General features: G+C 45.5%; 1 protein-coding gene across 4 annotated transcripts in view; it reads left to right on the top strand.

Moving 5' to 3' along the window:
* The window catches only part of cadm1a (cell adhesion molecule 1a), a 431,723-nt gene that overhangs the window by 307,619 nt on the left and 106,052 nt on the right, over positions 1 to 18,052 (top strand). For 3 of the 4 annotated variants that reach the window (XM_035782006.2, XM_035782004.2, XM_035782002.2), the window contains exon 2: positions 9,177 to 9,194. The exons of the other annotated variant lie outside the window; for it this stretch is intronic. In XM_035782006.2, coding sequence (XP_035637899.1) covers positions 9,177 to 9,194 — 18 coding nt within the window. The remainder of the gene's footprint in view (positions 1 to 9,176; positions 9,195 to 18,052) is intronic. 4 annotated transcript variants of the gene reach the window in all.

Raw genomic sequence — 18,052 nt, 5'->3', positions numbered from 1 at the left:
CAGACTAGACGTGCCTTTGGTTTGGTTCAACCCAGACTAGACGTGCCTTTGGTTTGGTTCAACCCAGACTAGACGTGCCTTTGGTTTGGTTCAACTCAGACTAGACGTGCCTTTGGTTTGGTTCAACCCAGACTAGACGTGCCTTTGGTTTGGTTCAACCCAGACTAGACGTGCCTTTGGTTTGGTTCAACCCAGACTAGACGTGCCTTTGGTTTGGTTCAACCCAGACTAGACGTGCCTTTGGTTTGGTTCAACCCAGACTAGACGTGCCTTTGGTTTGGTTCAACCCAGACTAGACGTGTCTTTGGTTTGGTTCAACCCAGACTAGACGTGCCTTTGGTTTGGTTCAACCCAGACTAGACGTGCCTTTGGTTTGGTTCAACCCAGACTAGACGTGCCTTTGGTTTGGTTCAACCCAGACTAGACGTGCCTTTAGTTTGGTTCAACCCAGACTAGACGTGCCTTTGGTTTGGTTCAACCCAGACTAGACGTGCCTTTGGTTTGGTTCAACCCAGACTAGACGTGCCTTTGGTTTGGTTCAGCCCAGACTAGACGTGCCTTTGGTTTGGTTCAACCCAGACTAGACGTGCCTTTGGTTTGGTTCAACCCAGACTAGACGTGCCTTTGGTTTGGTTCAACCCAGACTAGACGTGCCTTTGGTTTGGTTCAACCCAGACTAGACGTGCCTTTGGTTTGGTTCAACCCAGACTAGACGTGCCTTTTGGTTTGGTTCAACCCAGACTAGACGTGCCTTTGGTTTGGTTCAACCCAGACTAGACGTGCCTTTTGGTTTGGTTCAACCCAGACTAGACGTGCCTTTGGTTTGGTTCAACCCAGACTAGACGTGCCTTTGGTTTGGTTCAACCTGGCTCCTATATTCACTGACTTATGGTTTCATCCAGGCTTTCAGTTGATAAACCTCAAAGTCCAGAATTGAGATTTGCTCTTCTAAAGCCTAGATGACAACATTATGGTAAATGTAGGGTAAGTTGTCATTTGAATCATGTTTTGGAACACTTCTGTAACATAGAAACACTGACACATCTTTCGCGACAAATAAAAATTACATCCCAAAATATGTTTATTTTAAAATGTATTCCAAACAACAACAATGATTGCGAAGTTAAACAAACCAAACAACTCTATTCAGAATGACAGCATGAACGGCACAAACTGTCATTCTGTTACAAAACTTTGCACCTGCACAGTTTTTCAAGAAAACTTGTTTTGTGGAAGTTGTAGTCCTTTTGCATAGAGTTGTATGGTTTGTTTAACTTTGCAATCATTGGTTTTTGTTTGACATACAGTACCAGTCAAAAGTTTGGACACACCTTCTCATTCCAGGGTTTTTCTTTATTTTTACTATTTTCTACATTGTAGAACAATACTGAAGACATCAAAGCTATGAAATAATTCATATGGAATCATGTAGTAACCAATAAAGTGTTAAACAAATCAACATATATTTTATATTTGAGATTCTTCAAAGCAGCCACCCGTTGCCTTGATGACAGCTTTGCACACTCTTGGCATTCTCTCAACCAGCTTCACCTGGAATAATTTTTACAACAGTCTTGAAGTTTCTTTTTTTGGTTACTACATAATATTTAATTGTTTTGATGTCTTCACTATTATTCTACAATGTGTAAAATACTTTTTTTTTAATAAGGAAAAACCCTTGAATGAGTGGGTGTGTCCAAACTTTTGGCTGGTACATCATTCTGTTCTGTGGATTTGTCCTAAATCATACCTCTATCACTCTGTAAACTGCTATTCCGAAAACAGCTTTAGTCCTACTGAGAAAAAGAATACAGGCGCACATCTGAACCATTATTTTGTCACGCCATCTAAACAGGTATTGGTGCCTGGTTGTTTTGTAAGATAATAACTGAGCGAGCGAATCTTGTTGCCGTGGTGTCTATGTCGCACGCCATGGCCTATCCAACCAATCCCCCTCTGATATGAGAACACGGTCGGCCCTCCTAACCTCTTAATTACACGACAGCGTGGCGGGTCACGCTCCAGCCCCCCCCAGTCCAGTCAGTGGTGTCCATCTGTGCTTTCCCTGTACCCCAACCATCCCGCTAGCAATACGGAGCCCTGCACGCGATAGCCTAATTCCCCAAAATGGAAACACTGGGACCTGTAATAAGATAACATTCCTGGCCAAAGCACAACGCAACATTTGGTTGGAGGGAGGTACAGATAGGGACATCAGTGCTACAATAAAAGACGCAATATTGGTGTAGGGCTGTATGTACTGTACAAGTGATACTATCAGGGCCATATGTCACAATTACCAATGGCCTTATATACCACAGCAACTACTAGTGGAATAATTATACAACCTCAAAACAGATTAGTTGCTTTGTAGCTATGTACAATGGTGGCTACCACTTTTGCGCACATGTTTTTGTCTACATGGACAACATTATTTGCTGCAATACTAAGTAGTAGTCAACCATATGTACAGTGCATTCAGAAAATATTCAGACCCCTTGACTTTTTCCACATTTTGTGACATTACAGCCTTATTCTAAAATGTATTAAATTGTTTTTTTTTTTATCTCTATCAGTATACACACAATACCCCATAATGACAAACCAAAAACAGTTTTTCAGACATTTTTGCAAATGTGTGTGTATATATATATTTAAATATAAAATGTACATGAGTATTCAGACCCTTTACTCAGTACTTTGTTGAAGAACCTTTGCGTTTACAACCTTGAGTCGCTACAAGCTTGGCACACCTCTGTTTGTGGAGTTTCTCCCATTCTTTTCTGCAGATCCTCTCAAGCTCTGTCAGGTTAGATGGGGAGCGTCACTGCACAGCTATTTTCAAGTCTCTTCAGAGATGTTAGATCGGGTTCAAGTCTAGGCTCTGGCTGGGCCACTCAAGGACATTCAGTGAATTCACTCCTGTGTTGTCTTGGCTGTGTGCTTAGGGTCGTTGTCTTGTTGGAAGGTAAACTTTTGCCTCAGTCTGAGGTCCTTAATGTCCTTAATGCTCTGGAGCAGGTTTTAATCAAGGATCTCTCTGTACTTTGCTCCCTTCATTTTTCCTTCGATCCTGACTAGTCTTCCAGTCCCTGACGCTGAAAAACATCTCCAAAGCATGATGCTGTCTCCACCATACCAGGATTCCTCCAGACGTGATGTTTGTCATTCAGGCCAAAGAGTTCAATCTTGGTTCCATCAGACCAGAGAATCTTGTTTCTCATGGTCTGAGAGTCTTTAGGTGCCTTTTGACAAACTCCAAGCGTCCTGTCATGTGCCTCTACCATAAAGGCCTGATTGGTGGTGTGCCGCAAAGATGGTTCTCCCCAGTTTGCTCAGTTTGGCCAGGCGGCCAGCTCTAGGAAGAGTCTTGATGGTTCCAAACTTCTTCCATTTAAGAATGATGGAGGCCACTGTGTTCTTGAGAACCTTCAATGCTGTAGAGATGTTTTGTTACCCTTCCCCAGATCTGTGCCTCAACACAATCCTGTCTCGGAGCTCTATGGACAATCCTTTCTACCTCATGCATTGGTTTTTGCTCTGACATGCACTGTCAACTGTGAGACCTTATATAGACAGGTAGACACCAATTACGTTTTAGAAACATCTCAAGGATAATCAATGGAAACAGGATGCACTTGAGCTCAATGTTGAGTCTCATATCAAAGGGTCTGAATATTTATTGTTAATTTTGTTAATGTTTCATACATTTGTTAAAAAACTGTTTTCACGTTGTCATTGTGGGGTTTTGTGGTAGATTGATGATGGGAAAAATGTCATCAATTTTAGAATAAGGCTGTAATGTAAGGGGTCTGAATACTTTCCTAATGCTCTGGAACTGCCTTGGCCCTGGAATGTTTATTTTGAGTTGCACTTACACAGCATTGGTTACATACTGTACATTCACATGCAAAGTGCAAAGTTAACATGCAGGTGTAGGATCTTGATCACCCTGTTGAAGGAGAACTTTCCTGCAATGTAGGAATTTTAAAAAGTGTATTTAATGTTTAAAAGGGCTTCTGAAGTTTGTAATTCCCACTTTGAAATGTCAGACTTGATTTTCCTTTCCATTTTTACAACCCTTACAAAAGTAGCGAACTGGCTCCAATTAAGATCCAACATCGTGTATGGTTCATCATTTATGTAACCAGTCTGTATGCTTTGTATAGCCTATTTAGCCTAGATAGTGCTGAATGAGTTGGCCCATTACAGATGAGTGAGTCACGTTGTGTTTGCGGTTTACCCCTGACTTACATTAGAGCCATGACGAGAGTCATGTTTTTTTATGATGACTCTTTGCCACTTATGGTACTTCAGTGCATCTTAACCTTACAGGCGTCGTGCACAATCAGCACAGTGCATCACAGCGCTTAGTAACAACAGACCTCATCTGTGACTTCTCCTGTCTCAGCGGTGCAACAGGAAAACTCACACAAAAATAACTTAATATTCCAAATGAGTGCTACACTGTGTCTGCTCTGCAGTGCACATAGTTTTCCCCCCTCTTGAAACACTAAGAAACCTACATTAATCCAAGATCTCCGGGTTTGATATTTTCCCAATCTCTCGGCGCCACCCATGATTGTGGTGGTGACCTCGCCTTCCTCTCCCAGGTCACGCTGGGACATGGCGGGGGAATTTTCCCATCACCGCCAGCTTATCAGTATGACAGCGCAGGCGTTTAATCGCGGCGCCGCAGACAGCTGTTAAGTCCCTCTCCATACTGACTCAGATGCCGAGCGTGGATGAGCGAGCCGATGCTTCCAGTGTAGGGGGGAGAGAGAGAGAACGAGCGAGAGAGGCTGGTTTCATAGAGCTCCACTGTGTCCCTGCTCAACAGTGGCCTTCGTCTCATCCCCTGGTGTGTGTGTGTGTGGTTGCGTGTGTGTGTGAGTAAGTGATATTTCAGACATGTAGATGTCTTTCTTGCAGTCTGTGTCACTTACACACACACAGAGTCACAGTGGCACACACACAATACAGTATGATCTCAATCACGAGAAGAATGCTCTCACAGTAATGTAGTCACAATTGGGTCACTGGGGCTTTGAAAACAAAACAAATTGTTACAGTGTTGACTGGAACAAGGTTGAATCCATTTTCATTCAGACTTTGATTCACTTCAGCGGCTTGTAAGGGAGACAATGGGAGAGCGGTATCGATAATTACTTTTTAATGTGGCACACTCATCATGTCCAATTTCATGGCCCTCCAGCTGCAGATTTCCGATTTAATCACGACGTAATGCGGTTACACTCCACCTTTTGAATGGGGTGGGGGTGGAAGAGGAGGACCCAACTACCGCCAACTTCCCCATGTCTGGATCTGTGCCATTCAGACCTGGGTCAAAAATAGATTGCCTATTATTTTCTTTCAAATACCTTCGGTACACTTTATTTGGGGCTGGCGCACAGGGTGGGCGAGCTTTGCACTTTTGGGACTACTACATAAAAGGTTGACAAGGATGACAAGGTTAGTGGTATGGTTCCTCCAGTAAGACCTTAGGTCAGTGGAGGAAAGGGTTGAACTAATGTTAATGTAGAGAGTTCAGCAGAGGGTTAATGCTGTCAGAAGCTCCTTAACATGATAGGATTTTGCTGACAGTAGCAGATTGCTATGTCTGGATTATTAACCTACTGTAGGTCTGCAATACAAACCATATTACATATGCAATAAGGCCCATATTTCTATTGGGGCTTTGAATATGAACTTGGTCATATTTTGCTGCTGCTATAGAGATTCTTGCAGGTCTCTCACACCCAGAAATGTTTGTGTGTGTCCATGCATAGGGATGGGGATGTGTGTGTGCGAGAGAGAAGGCCGGCCTGTCTTTGAGCTGTTCTGTAGCCATTTTATGAAGTGAAGTGTTCTTGCGGACTGTAGAGGTGATTTTAAAGAGAGGCATCAAGCCTTCATTAATGCAGCCCAGCCTGTCTGACCCCTGGTTAATGTTCCTATCATTTTTAGAGTAGGGTGTAGCTACCTTTCATTTGAAATGACTCATGTTTAATGCATCTCTCTGGTTCCAGCATTTAACCTCACCTCCAGGGTTGCTGGAGGGTTGGATGGTTGCATACCGGCGACATGGCCATGCCGGGCAAGAGGGGTTGGCGGGTTAGCCAGGCAGCCCCCCTCAGGACCAGTGGGGTTGAAATGGCCATGCAGAGTTATTCACACCCGTCTGGCATTTACTTAACATTGCAAGCCCCTTCCCCCTGGCCTGTGTTCCAGGAACCTGATCTCCAGGGCGGCCTGGGTCCCCCCGTGGCTCTCTGAACCACTTAGTTGCCATGGCCTGGGCCATGACTGGAATCCTTAAGCAGAGGAGACTGGCTTGCGGTGGTGCTGGGGTTTTGGGTATGCGTGTGTGTTTGTGTTTGTTTTGTACTTGCTCTGTGTGTGTGTGTGTGTGTGTGTGTGTGTGTGTGTGTGTGTGTGTGTGTGTGTGTGTGTGTGTGTGTGTGTGTGTGTGTGTGTGTGTGTGTGTGTGTGTGTGTGTGTGTGTGTGTGTGTGTGTGTAATGGGTAATAATTTGATATACTGTATAACTTACCTGCAACCCGTAATGAGACTATGCCATTTATATTCAAAAAGTCTATCAAATGCATATCATATCATTTGACTCCATAAGATAAATAGCAATGTGGACTATTGTTGAGCAGGACTGTTGTTGAGTTACAGGAATAGACTATCAAGAAAGGTCTGAGAATTTAATATCAAAGGCTAAAATGTGTTGACCAATAGAATAGTGTAAAAGTGAACTTCCAACTAGATATCAGACCTACAGGCTGTTATCACGACAGAATGGGTGATGGTGAGAGCATGGGTGATGGTGTGTGTGTGTGTGTGTGTGTGTGTGTGTGTGTGTGTGTGTGTGTGTGTGTGTGTGTGTGTGTGTGTGTGTGTGTGTGTGTGTGTGTGTGTGTGTGTGTGTGTGTGTGTGTGTGTGTGTGTGTGTGTGTGTGTGTGTGTGTGCAGAGTGAGTAAGAAACATGTATGAGTGATTCAAATAAAAATCAAATCACATTTTATTTAGCACATGCTTCGTAAACAACAGGTTTAGACTAACAGTGAAATGCTTTACTTATGAGCCCTTCCAAACAGTGCAGAGAGAAAAACAGAAAGATATTCAATGTCAGGCAATTCATATCAGTAGCCAGGTTTCCATCCAATTGGCGACAGATTGTAATGTGAATATTCTAATATCTGCATTATAAACAATATGCAAATTTCCCCACCAGAAGTGAACTTGTTGCTGATAAAAGGATGTGCGTGATGACGTAGGGCACATAAAAATGACTTTTACGGTTAAATTCCCATGTAAGTTACAAATTAGTTTCCATCGCATTTTCAATTCTACTGATGGTTTAGTAAAAAATAATGTTTAGCTAGAGCGCAGCTAGAGCGACATTATGAGCGACATTATGAGATTATTATGGACAAAAGAGTGAGATTAATCATGTCACCAGAATAAGACCCTCTATATTTATTGGGAAGGAGTATCAATCGCCGTGCACTTTCACCACCCTGTGAAGTTTGTCGTAACTTATTCCATCTGTAAGCCTAATAAACTGCATGCTTTCTCCGAGTCATAGTGGGAGGACCACACAACATACATGTATCATCGCGTGACTCCAAGTTTACTTTAATAGTATGGTTATTATATCAATATTTGCGCATAAAGGCGTTTCCACCCCCATTTGTCACATAATACATTTTACAGACACAAAAAGATCCCACCTTGTCTAGAGTATTTTGGAACATTTACATATTAGGAAAGTTTACATTCCATCAGTTCTGCCGTGAAGTGTTTTATCCGACTTTATTCGCATAAAAAGGTTGGATGGAAACCTGGTTTTATGTATCAGTGTTGATGAATCTATTACTGTGTTCATGGAGGCCTGGAGGGCTTTGGTGTAGTTAACCTGCTGACAATCTGAACACTTCATTTCTATATGCATAATTAGGCTACTAGTACTAGGCTATACTCTGAGAAACAAGGTGCTATCTCAAACCTAAAATGGTTCTTCAGCTGTCCCCATAGGAGAACCCTTTGAAGGACCCTTTTTGGTTCTAGGTAGAACCCTTTTGGTTCCAGATAGAACTATTTTAGGTTCCATATAGAACCCTTTCCACAGAGGGTTTTACTTGTACCCTCTCTCTTATGGGGACAGCCGGACACTCCTTTTGGAACACCTTTTTCTAACGATGTACCACTTGTGTTTTTACATGTTGGTTTGTTTTGTATCAGTAGATGGTTGGAGAGATTCAGGCTGATTGCTCAGCAAAGTTCAATGAAATAAAATCTAGACAATGTCAGCCGATGATACATTTTAGACCATTTGAGACATCCATTAAATACATCTGTGCCACAAATACAAGTTGAAATGTCTCTCAGGATATAAACGGAAACCAAATAGGATATATTTTCTTTTCAGTCTCCACTCTGAAAATGTCAACTGATTTCTCGGCTACTAGGAGGAATCAACAGACTCCCACTTGTCTCTTGGAGAATTGATAATTAGTATGTCACCGTGATTGAAATTTGGCAAATGTTGAAAGGATATGGGTTGTCTAATCAGAACCAGCCTCAGAGCAGAATCCTGATGCTCGGTTGGCATAGAGCGGTTTTTAAAGATGTAACGGGTGACAAATGAATTGCATTATCGGTGAAGATGCTCATTTTCAGGGGGATAGCAGATAGCGATGGCAGAAAACACAGATGGACAAATCTGGTACCTAACATCTCTGAAATGGTGTAATTTGCATTTACTGTCATATGAATTGAACCACCGATAAGCTTGTGCTTGCTATTCAGACCAATTCTGAGGTGTTCAATATTAAGCTATGTTTATTATACTATGATTATGTCAAGCTATATTGAATGTGACTGAACTGAAAAGTCAAATCTTCTACTGGCGAATTGACTGAATTGAAATGCCATGTGTGCTATTGAATGAAGGAAACTATTCACCCTTTCCCTGAGAAATCAAGAAATCAAGCACCCTAGAAATCCTCTCTCTCTGCCTTCATATGTTGGCCTCACGCTATGCTAGTGAGCTACCTCTCCTCTGCACTGGTGATGTTTGGGGCTGTTAATCTGTGGTGAAAGGGGCTTATCGCTAATGCTAACGCTACTCTCTCTCTCTTTTCCTTCCCCCTTTCCCCTGACACAGGAGCTGCTCAGTACCCAGGTAAACCCCTCCTACCGCCTTCTTCTCTCTTTTCATTGATTTCTCTCTCTCTCTCTCACTCGTGCCCTTCTCTTCTCTCTTAGTTTTTACAGAATGGTCGCCTCTCAGCGTCTAGTGTTTGTGTGCTGCATACTAACTATCGCAGTGGTCTTTCCATATCAATTTTCTTTTATCACACTTTTTCTCTCGCTGCCTTTCCTTCTCTGTTTCCATACATCTTCCCTCGTCGTCGTCGCCGCTCCATAGCTGCTGATAGACTATCTCTTGCTTCTGCACCTGCTTTTGTTTCTTCTTCACGTCTTTTCGTCTCATGTTCTTGCAAAACCTTTTGCTCTCTATAGCTGGTCTAGGGTCAGTTTTGTTGAGTACTGCATAATGGATGATGTTAGACATGGAGGCAGGGAGAGCTGATCTTAAAACCAGTTTGTATGAGCAGAAGGTCACTAGACTCTCTTTTTCTTGTCAGTGTTGTTTTGTGTTAGGTGTTTAGATGTTGATGGTCTGTGGTATGTGACATTGTTTGCATTGTCCATAAAACAAAGTATTTCTGTGAATGAATTATGACATTGGAAGGACTTCGATGAACCCGTTTCAAAGCTTATCATCTCACATGCCTCACTAGAATATATCACAAGTTATTCATAATGAACTCATTTTGATACTCCTTAGCAAAACTTAAGAGGTTATTTGAAGGATGCCACTTCATTCATACTTAGTTATTTTTAAATGGATGGCAAACCAGGACGTACCTGCTTCAAAACAACACCGTTCCTCATTTGCCTGCTAACAACACCTGTTTCAGTCTGTTTGTGTTACACCATGGTACTATGGCAAACTGGTCTGAATTTGTGGTTGGAACTAAAAGAAATGACACAAGCTACAAAGTAAGGTCTATTTTGTTGTCTTCAACTTGACTGTCTTTCAAACAGTCAGCCACAATGAAATAGCACTTTAGCAGTTAGCATACAGTCACTACTCTCTCAACAACTCTAGTACATCTCCAGTCCTGGAGAGCTACAGTGTGTGGATGTCTTTTCTTCCATCCTAGCTCATCTAATCATGGTCTAAATTGAAGACCACTATCAGTTAAGTCACTGAATCAGGTGTGTTGGTGCAGGGGTGGAACCAAAGCCTGCACACTCTGTGGGTCTCTGGGACCAGAATTGTCCAACACCATAGCCTCATATCCGAACCAGACCGTTGGCTTTTAGCACATTAGCTGTAGACTACTGTAGACAAGAGGTTGAGGACAGTCAGACGTTGAAACGAGACGGCCCGACAACGCCCCTCACTGCGGCACGGGCGATTAATGCTCCCACCCACCCCCCCATCCACATTCAATCACACCAAAGATGCTGAGCCAGTATTGAACTAGCGTTCGCAAAAACACTGCCTCGCTTGGCAGAGGGCCTGGTGTGTGTGTGTTTAGCCCCTGCCTTCGATCCAATTATTAATGTCACCCTCCGTTATTTATACGTATATAAATTAGAATTGAGCTGCGAAAGATTCTTCCCGAGGGGGATTGGATAGGGCCCAGCCCTTGCTAAGAGGAGGACAGTCCTTCACGGCTCTATGCTCAGTGATATCCTGTCCTATCCTACCCCACCCGATGTTATGCTGTGGTCTTCTACAACAGATTGCCAACTGAGCATCACTGCTCTGCTCTCCTTCCCCTTTGCCAAAAACATAATGTACTGTACAGTCACCATCTATATATTAAGTAAAATACAAAAACTATAAAGTGCTTTATGGCTGGAGGACTGGTAAAAGTTGCTGGCTGTAAACTTCCAGTAAATCCCTAAAGGACTTGATGGGGACAGATGTTGATGGCGAGAGCTGTTGAGCGGAGAGCTGTTGATGAGGAGAGCTGTAGAGGGGAGAGCTGTTGATGGGGAGAGCTGTTGAGGGGAGAGCTGTTGAGGGGAGAGCTGTTGAGGGCAGAGCTGTTGAGGGGAGAGCTGATGATGAGGAGAGCTGTTGATGGGGAGAGCTGTTGAGGGGAGAGCTGTTGAGGGCAGAGCTGTTGAGGGGAGAGCTGATGATGAGGAGAGCTGTTGATGGGGAGAGCTGATGATGAGGAGTGCTGTTGAGGGGAGAGCTGTTGATTGGGAGAGCTGTTGAGGGCAGAGCTGTTGAGGGGAGAGCTGATGATGAGGAGAGCTGTTGAGGGGAGAGCTGTTGATGGGGAGAGCTGATGATGAGGAGAGCTGTTGAGGGGAGAGCTGTTGATGGGGAGAGCTGTTGAGGGGAGAACTGTTGAGGGGAGAGCTGTTGAGGGGAGAGCTGATGAGGGGAGAGCTGTTGAGGGGAGAGCTGTTAAGGGGAGAACTGTTGAGGGGAGAACTGTTGAGGGGAGAGCTGATGATGAGGAGAGCTGTTGAGGGGAGAGCTGTTGAGGGCAGAGCTGTTGAGGGGAGAGCTGATGATGAGGAGAGCTGTTGATGGGAGAGCTGTTGATGGGGAGAGCTGTTGAGGGGAGAGCTGTTGAGGGCAGAGCTGTTGAGGGAGAGCTGATGATGAGGAGAGCTGTTGAGGGGAGAGCTGTTGATGGGGAGAGCTGTTGAGGGCAGAGCTGTTGAGGGGAGAGCTGATGATGAGGAGAGCTGTTGAGGGGAGAGCTGTTGATGGGGAGAGCTGTTGAGGGGAGAGCTGTTGATGGGGAGAGCTGTTGATGAGGAGAGCTGTTGAAGGGAGAGCTGTTGATATGGAGAGCTGTTGATGGGGAGAGCTGTTGATGAGGAGAGCTGTTGAGGGGAGAGCTGTTGATGAGGAGAGCTGTTGAGGGAAGAGCTGTTGAGGGGAGAGCTGTTGAGGGGAGAGCTGTTGAGGGGAGAGCTGTTGAGGGAGAGCTGTTGATGGGGAGAGCTGTTGATGAGGAGAGCTGTTGATGGGGAGTGCTGTTGAGGGGAGAGCTGTTGATGAGGAGAGCTGTTGATGGGGAGAGCTGTTGAGGGGAGAGCTGTTGATGGGGAGAGCTGTTGAGGGCAGAGCTGTTGAGGGGAGAGCTGTTGAGGGGAGAGCTGTTGATGGGGAGAGCTGTTGAGGGGAGAGCTGTTGACGTTTTAGTCATTTAGCATATACTTTTATCCAGAGTGACTGACAGTAGTGAGTGCATACATTTTCATAACCCTGGCGTTGTGCTTTACCCACTGAGCCAACAGGAAGGACAGCACTCGTGCTGGAATCTAGACCTAGCATAGCGTAGGATCAGGATCAATTCCAGTCCCTTTGATGTCGGGAATTGAAATAAAATTATTCAGCTGACATTATATGGGCATTTTCCCAATTTGTGATTTGAATTCTATTTCCTTTCCTGAACAGACGATAAACAGAGGCTGTCCTAATGATGTTTCGCAGGAGTAGAGGAGTAGATACATTCTCCAGACACTTGATTAGAAGAAATACTTAGTAATGCAACACTGCGCCCGGTAAATCCACCACCTCTATTATACATTAATGTTTCAGCCTGAGACCTTTGTGTTTCAGTCTAGATCAATTGTCTAGACTGATCCCGTTTTAGTATAACTGACTGGAATTTCATTTAGGTGAGATAAGGTCAATAAAGTCCTATGAAAATTACCCAATCTAACAGAAACGACCAACAAATTATTTAATGCACTATAATCATGTTTACTGAACCTCTCAGTTGAATCAGATGTCCAAGTCCTGGAATACATGAAATACATGAAATTAGCTGCGCTGAGATTTTACAACAACAGGACCTCCTAAATATGTCTTGTTGAACAGTGTCTGCCTCCTGGCTCTGACCTTAAGGACAAGCGTGTGCCCCCCCTCTCCCAACGCACTGATGACATTAGTGGTTATGAGTGTGTGCATGCAAGTGTGTTTATGTGTGTGTGAGAGAGGGGGTTATTTCGGGGCAATCAATAGAGGGAGATGTGAGGGGAGCAGAGGACAGGGGCTTCCGCATGGCAGTTAATCTGCAGGCCACAGTACAGGGATTCATATCTGTGTTCAGATGGGTCCTTGAGATCACATACACGCTCTTCTTTCTCACAAATCACAGACTCTTTCTCGCTCTCTCTCTCGCTCTCGCTCTCGCTCTCGCTCTGCACGTGCACACACACACACAAAAGCCTGCAAATACTGCACAATTTAAACACTTGCCCTCACATTCCACCTTTCTCTGATGTGTAAATATTGGACTATAAATTGTGCCTTCCTGTATTATACTGATGCAAAAAAAGATATTCTATTCCACTGAGCTATTTACTTTGTTCGCATTCTCATCTTTATTATGTGTTATTGTTGTGGCATTGTAGATAAGGAACCAGAGAGTAAGCAATTTCGTTAGACGGCGTACACCATGCGTATCCTGTACATACCACTAATACAACTACAAACGCACACACTACGACACAGAGCTATGCCTGCAACATTGTCGTTGAGTGGTTCTAGTCAATGTTTACTTGTGTGCCCTTTGCATTCCTTTACTCTAGATCTCCTCCAAAGCCTGTTGAAAACACCAATGCAACCACTATATTTTCCTCTGAATTGATTGGTTTGCAGGTGTTGTAGAGCAGACTGTTTGATGATGATGATCTTCATGAAGCAATTCAAATACAAGTGGATTGTAAGTAAGCTTTGCGAGGGCATGGAGACACCAGTAAAGGACAGACATACCAGACTAGATAGTAGAGAGCAGCAGGTTTGTAAATGCTTTGTTTTGTGTTCGTGTACAAGATGGCTGTGGAGAGACAGCCAGGTGCTAGAGCCATGTAGCACATACACAGGCACTCCCTCTCACACACACTAACACACACACACCACTAACCAAGAGGAGAAACAGTGACTGTGGAGAGGAGGGGGGGAAAGAGGGATGCTGATAGCCTGTGTTCTGCTGCAGTGCCCTCTACCTCCCCACCTCTCTCTTTCTCTCTCTGTATCTCCCTCTTGTTCTCTCTCACCACCTCTCTCTCTCTCCTCCTTCAGCCCTTCTGCAGGGTCTCAGCTTGCTTTTGTTTATCTGGCTGGGGGTGGAGGAGAGGAGACCCCTCCATCCGTCCTTCTCTCTCCCTGCCTCCCTCCCTCCCTCTCTCTCCTTCCTGAAAGAGATTTCCAAATGAGAGAGCATAATGGCAGGCCGTCTGGTAGCGCGCTCAGTCCACCACTGCCTCTCTGACACCCTCCTGTCCTACACATCCTCCCATCCCTCCCCCACACACACCCACAGACACACACACATCCTCCCATCCCTCCCCCACACACACCCACAGACACACACACATCCTCCCATCCCTCCCCCACACACACCCACAGACACACACACATCCTCCCATCCCTCCCCCACACACACCCACAGACACACACACATCCTCTCATCCCTCCCCCACACACACCCACAGACACACACACATCCTCCCATCCCTCCCCCACACACACCCACAGACACACACACATCCTCCCATCCCTCCCCCACACACACCCACAGACACACACACATCCTCCCATCCCTCCCCCACACACACCCACAGACACACACACATCCTCCCATCCCTCCCCCACACACACCCACAGACACACACACATCCTCCCATCCCTCCCCCACACACACCCACAGACACACACACATCCTCCCATCCTTCCCCCACACACACCCACAGACACACACACACATCCTCCCATCCCTCCCCCACACACACCCACAGACACACACACATCCTCCCATCCCTCCCCCACACAGACCCACAGACACACACACCCTCCCATCCCTCCCCCACACACACCCACAAACACACACACATCCTCACATCCCTCCCGCATACACACCCACAAACACACACACACCCTCCCCTCCCTCCCCCATACACACCCACAGACACACACACATCCTCCCATCCCTCCCCCACACACACCCACAGACACACACACATCCTCCCATCCCTCCCCCACACACACCCACAGACACCAACACATCCTCACATCCCTCCCGCATACACACCCACAGACACACACACATCCTCCCATCCCTCCCCCACAGACACACACACATCCTCCCATCCCTCCCCCACACACACGCACAGACACACACACATCCTCACATCCCTCCCGCATACACACCCACAGACACACACACCCTCCCCTCCCTCCCCCATACACACACACATCCTCCCATCCCTCCCCCACACACACCCACAGACACACACACATCCTCACATCCCTCCCCCATACACACCCACAGACACACACACACCCTCCCCCATACACACCCAGACACACACTCCCCTCCCTCCCCCATACATACCCACCAACACACCCTCCCCTTCCACACACCCACAGACACACACACACATCCTCCCATCCCTCCCCCACCCACAGACACACACACACATCCTCCCCCCATACACAACAACAGACACACCCACATCCTCCCATCCCTCCCCCACACACACCACAGGCACACACACACATCCTCCCATCCCCCCACAAACACACACATCCTCCCATCCCCCCACACACACACATCCCCCCCACACACACACATCCCCCCACACACACACACACATCCCCCCACACACACACACACACATCCTCCCATCCCTCCCCTGATTCAGATGCTGTTCTGCACCACTTCTCTCCATCCATCCATCCATGGACAGCTCCCACGTGAACTCTATTTTCCTGGTCATTAGCACCACACAGGCCAGGCTTCCCCCTCCTTGTTTACCTCTCTTCTCCCTCTTTTTATTTGAATGCACTGCAAATGTCTCCCCACTCTCTCCTCTCTGAGTGGAGAGGAGGATGGTGATGAGTGAATGAGAGAGAGAGGGAAGACCATTACAGAATAGCCTTTGAGGGATTTTTCCGGGTGTTTTCTCCTCCAAAGCATGGAGGCGTAGGAGGTCAGTTTATAAACACTGTCTCATAATCTGCATGTAAAAACGGCATGCCGTCGTTGCTAATTAGCCACTACAAAAGCTTCTTCAAACTCTTCTTCGAGGCGAGTAATCACAACGTAAGCGCTAGGCCCTTTTGGAATATGCTTCATGATTCTGGGTGACATCAGTTCACTGTTAACATGATAAGTAGTACAGAGTTGTTTGCCAGTGTGTTTCATAAGTGTTTGTTCTTGAGACAATTATTTTTATTCAAACAATTACCACTTAGTGAAAGGACTTAGTAAAAGTCAACGATGATGTGGAATCATTCTTAGTCATTCCCTTTGAATGAGCGAGCTATCTCAAATACTAAAACATCCTCGGTATTTAAGAAACCATTAACGTTTCTGAGGAAAATTAAGCCACTTGACGTCGTTGAATGATTCAGCATCATCACTAACAAACCTTTGTATTTTACTACTGTGCAATAAAATATCTCTATAACGTCCTCTTTCCTCCATTTAATGAGATATGTTTCATCTTAAAAGCAGGACATTTCTAAATGGTGTAAATCAGGCTTAATACATTTGCTTTTATTGAGTAGACGCAGGGTTATTTTAGCCTGGTCCCAGATATGTGTGTGCTGTACAGCCAACTACGATTTAGCGTGACATGGAACATAGGAGTTTGCAAGACGGCACAAACAGATTGGGACCAGGCTAGGGTTCTTTGCTTCAAAGCAGTATGTGTGAATATGAGACTGTGACTGGTTGGTTAGGGACTTTGGCAGGGCTGCATCACTGTGCATTTCTGTTGAACAGGGTCTCCCACTCACAGATGGAGGGGTCAATGGCCACTGCCACTCATCTGGTCCACAGCAGAATTGGATTGTGAAAAATCGCAGGGAGAGGAAAAAAAAGAGCCTCTTGTTTTTGCAGGAACACCAACAAAACTCACACAGACACATGCAGACACATGCACACACACACACACACACACACACACACACACACACACACACACACACACACACACACACACACACACACACACACACACACACACACACACACACAGTGAGAGAGACAGACACATACACAGAATGCCATCGGATGAGAATCAAATCATCTTGGGTGCTTAGATACACATTGACTGTCAAACACACTCTCAGTGAGAAATGACTAGATGACCTCTCAAATTCACCATGTCAAAATACAGCATTGCTTGTTTGTTCTAAAATGTCCCCTTAGCTGTGGTATGACACAAGCTACAGACCTAGTTAAATGCTTGGAAAATAGACCCTTCAACACTAATCTGACAGAACTGGTTAGCTGTAACCATTACAGTGGCAACCTTGCTTTTCACCCAATCAATTCTGTTAGTTCAGTGTTCATCTCAAGGTAGGACACCAGCCTTGTGCATATTAATAGGGTAAAAAGCTCTACAAGCACCCCATTAACATTCCAATAACGTTCCAGCAACATTACTTACTTATTGGCAGTTAGCATTAGCAGAGTACAGTTCAACAAAGGGCGTGGCACAGTAAGAGCTCCTCACTGCGTCTGTTCAATAGCCTGCTGTGTGCTAGCCAGCTGAAGAGCCACTTCTGTACGCAACTCCCATGGTCAATGCTAATTTGACACCGGTGCTATTTTCTCTGATCGAACTGGCAGTGTGTGTACTGGGGGGGGGCTAGTACCAGCCCTGGTTGCCGGACACTCTACGTTCCCCTCTACATAGAGAACAGGACCAATGACGAGGGCCCAATGACCTTTCCAATCCAGCGGTGTGCTGCAGCCATCAGCCAGCTGTCTCTGACTTGCACCGTATGTGGGCTTCTCCCAACCGGTGGTGCTCTCTCTCATGTGAGCGAGCGTGGAAATGTACCACACACTAGCAAAGACACACTCGGGTCTCTTCTTTCTCTCACATACACACTCAAATGTGTGCACAAATACACTCACACAAGTTCAGTCGAGCACACACACACACACAGTGTAGGCTAGTGCTGCTGAACGT

Source organism: Oncorhynchus keta, chromosome 12 (assembly GCF_023373465.1).
Source record: "Oncorhynchus keta strain PuntledgeMale-10-30-2019 chromosome 12, Oket_V2, whole genome shotgun sequence".
Lineage (NCBI taxonomy): Eukaryota > Metazoa > Chordata > Actinopteri > Salmoniformes > Salmonidae > Oncorhynchus > Oncorhynchus keta.
Note: the sequence above shows the minus strand (reverse complement) of the source record. Positions and strands in the feature narration are given on the sequence as shown.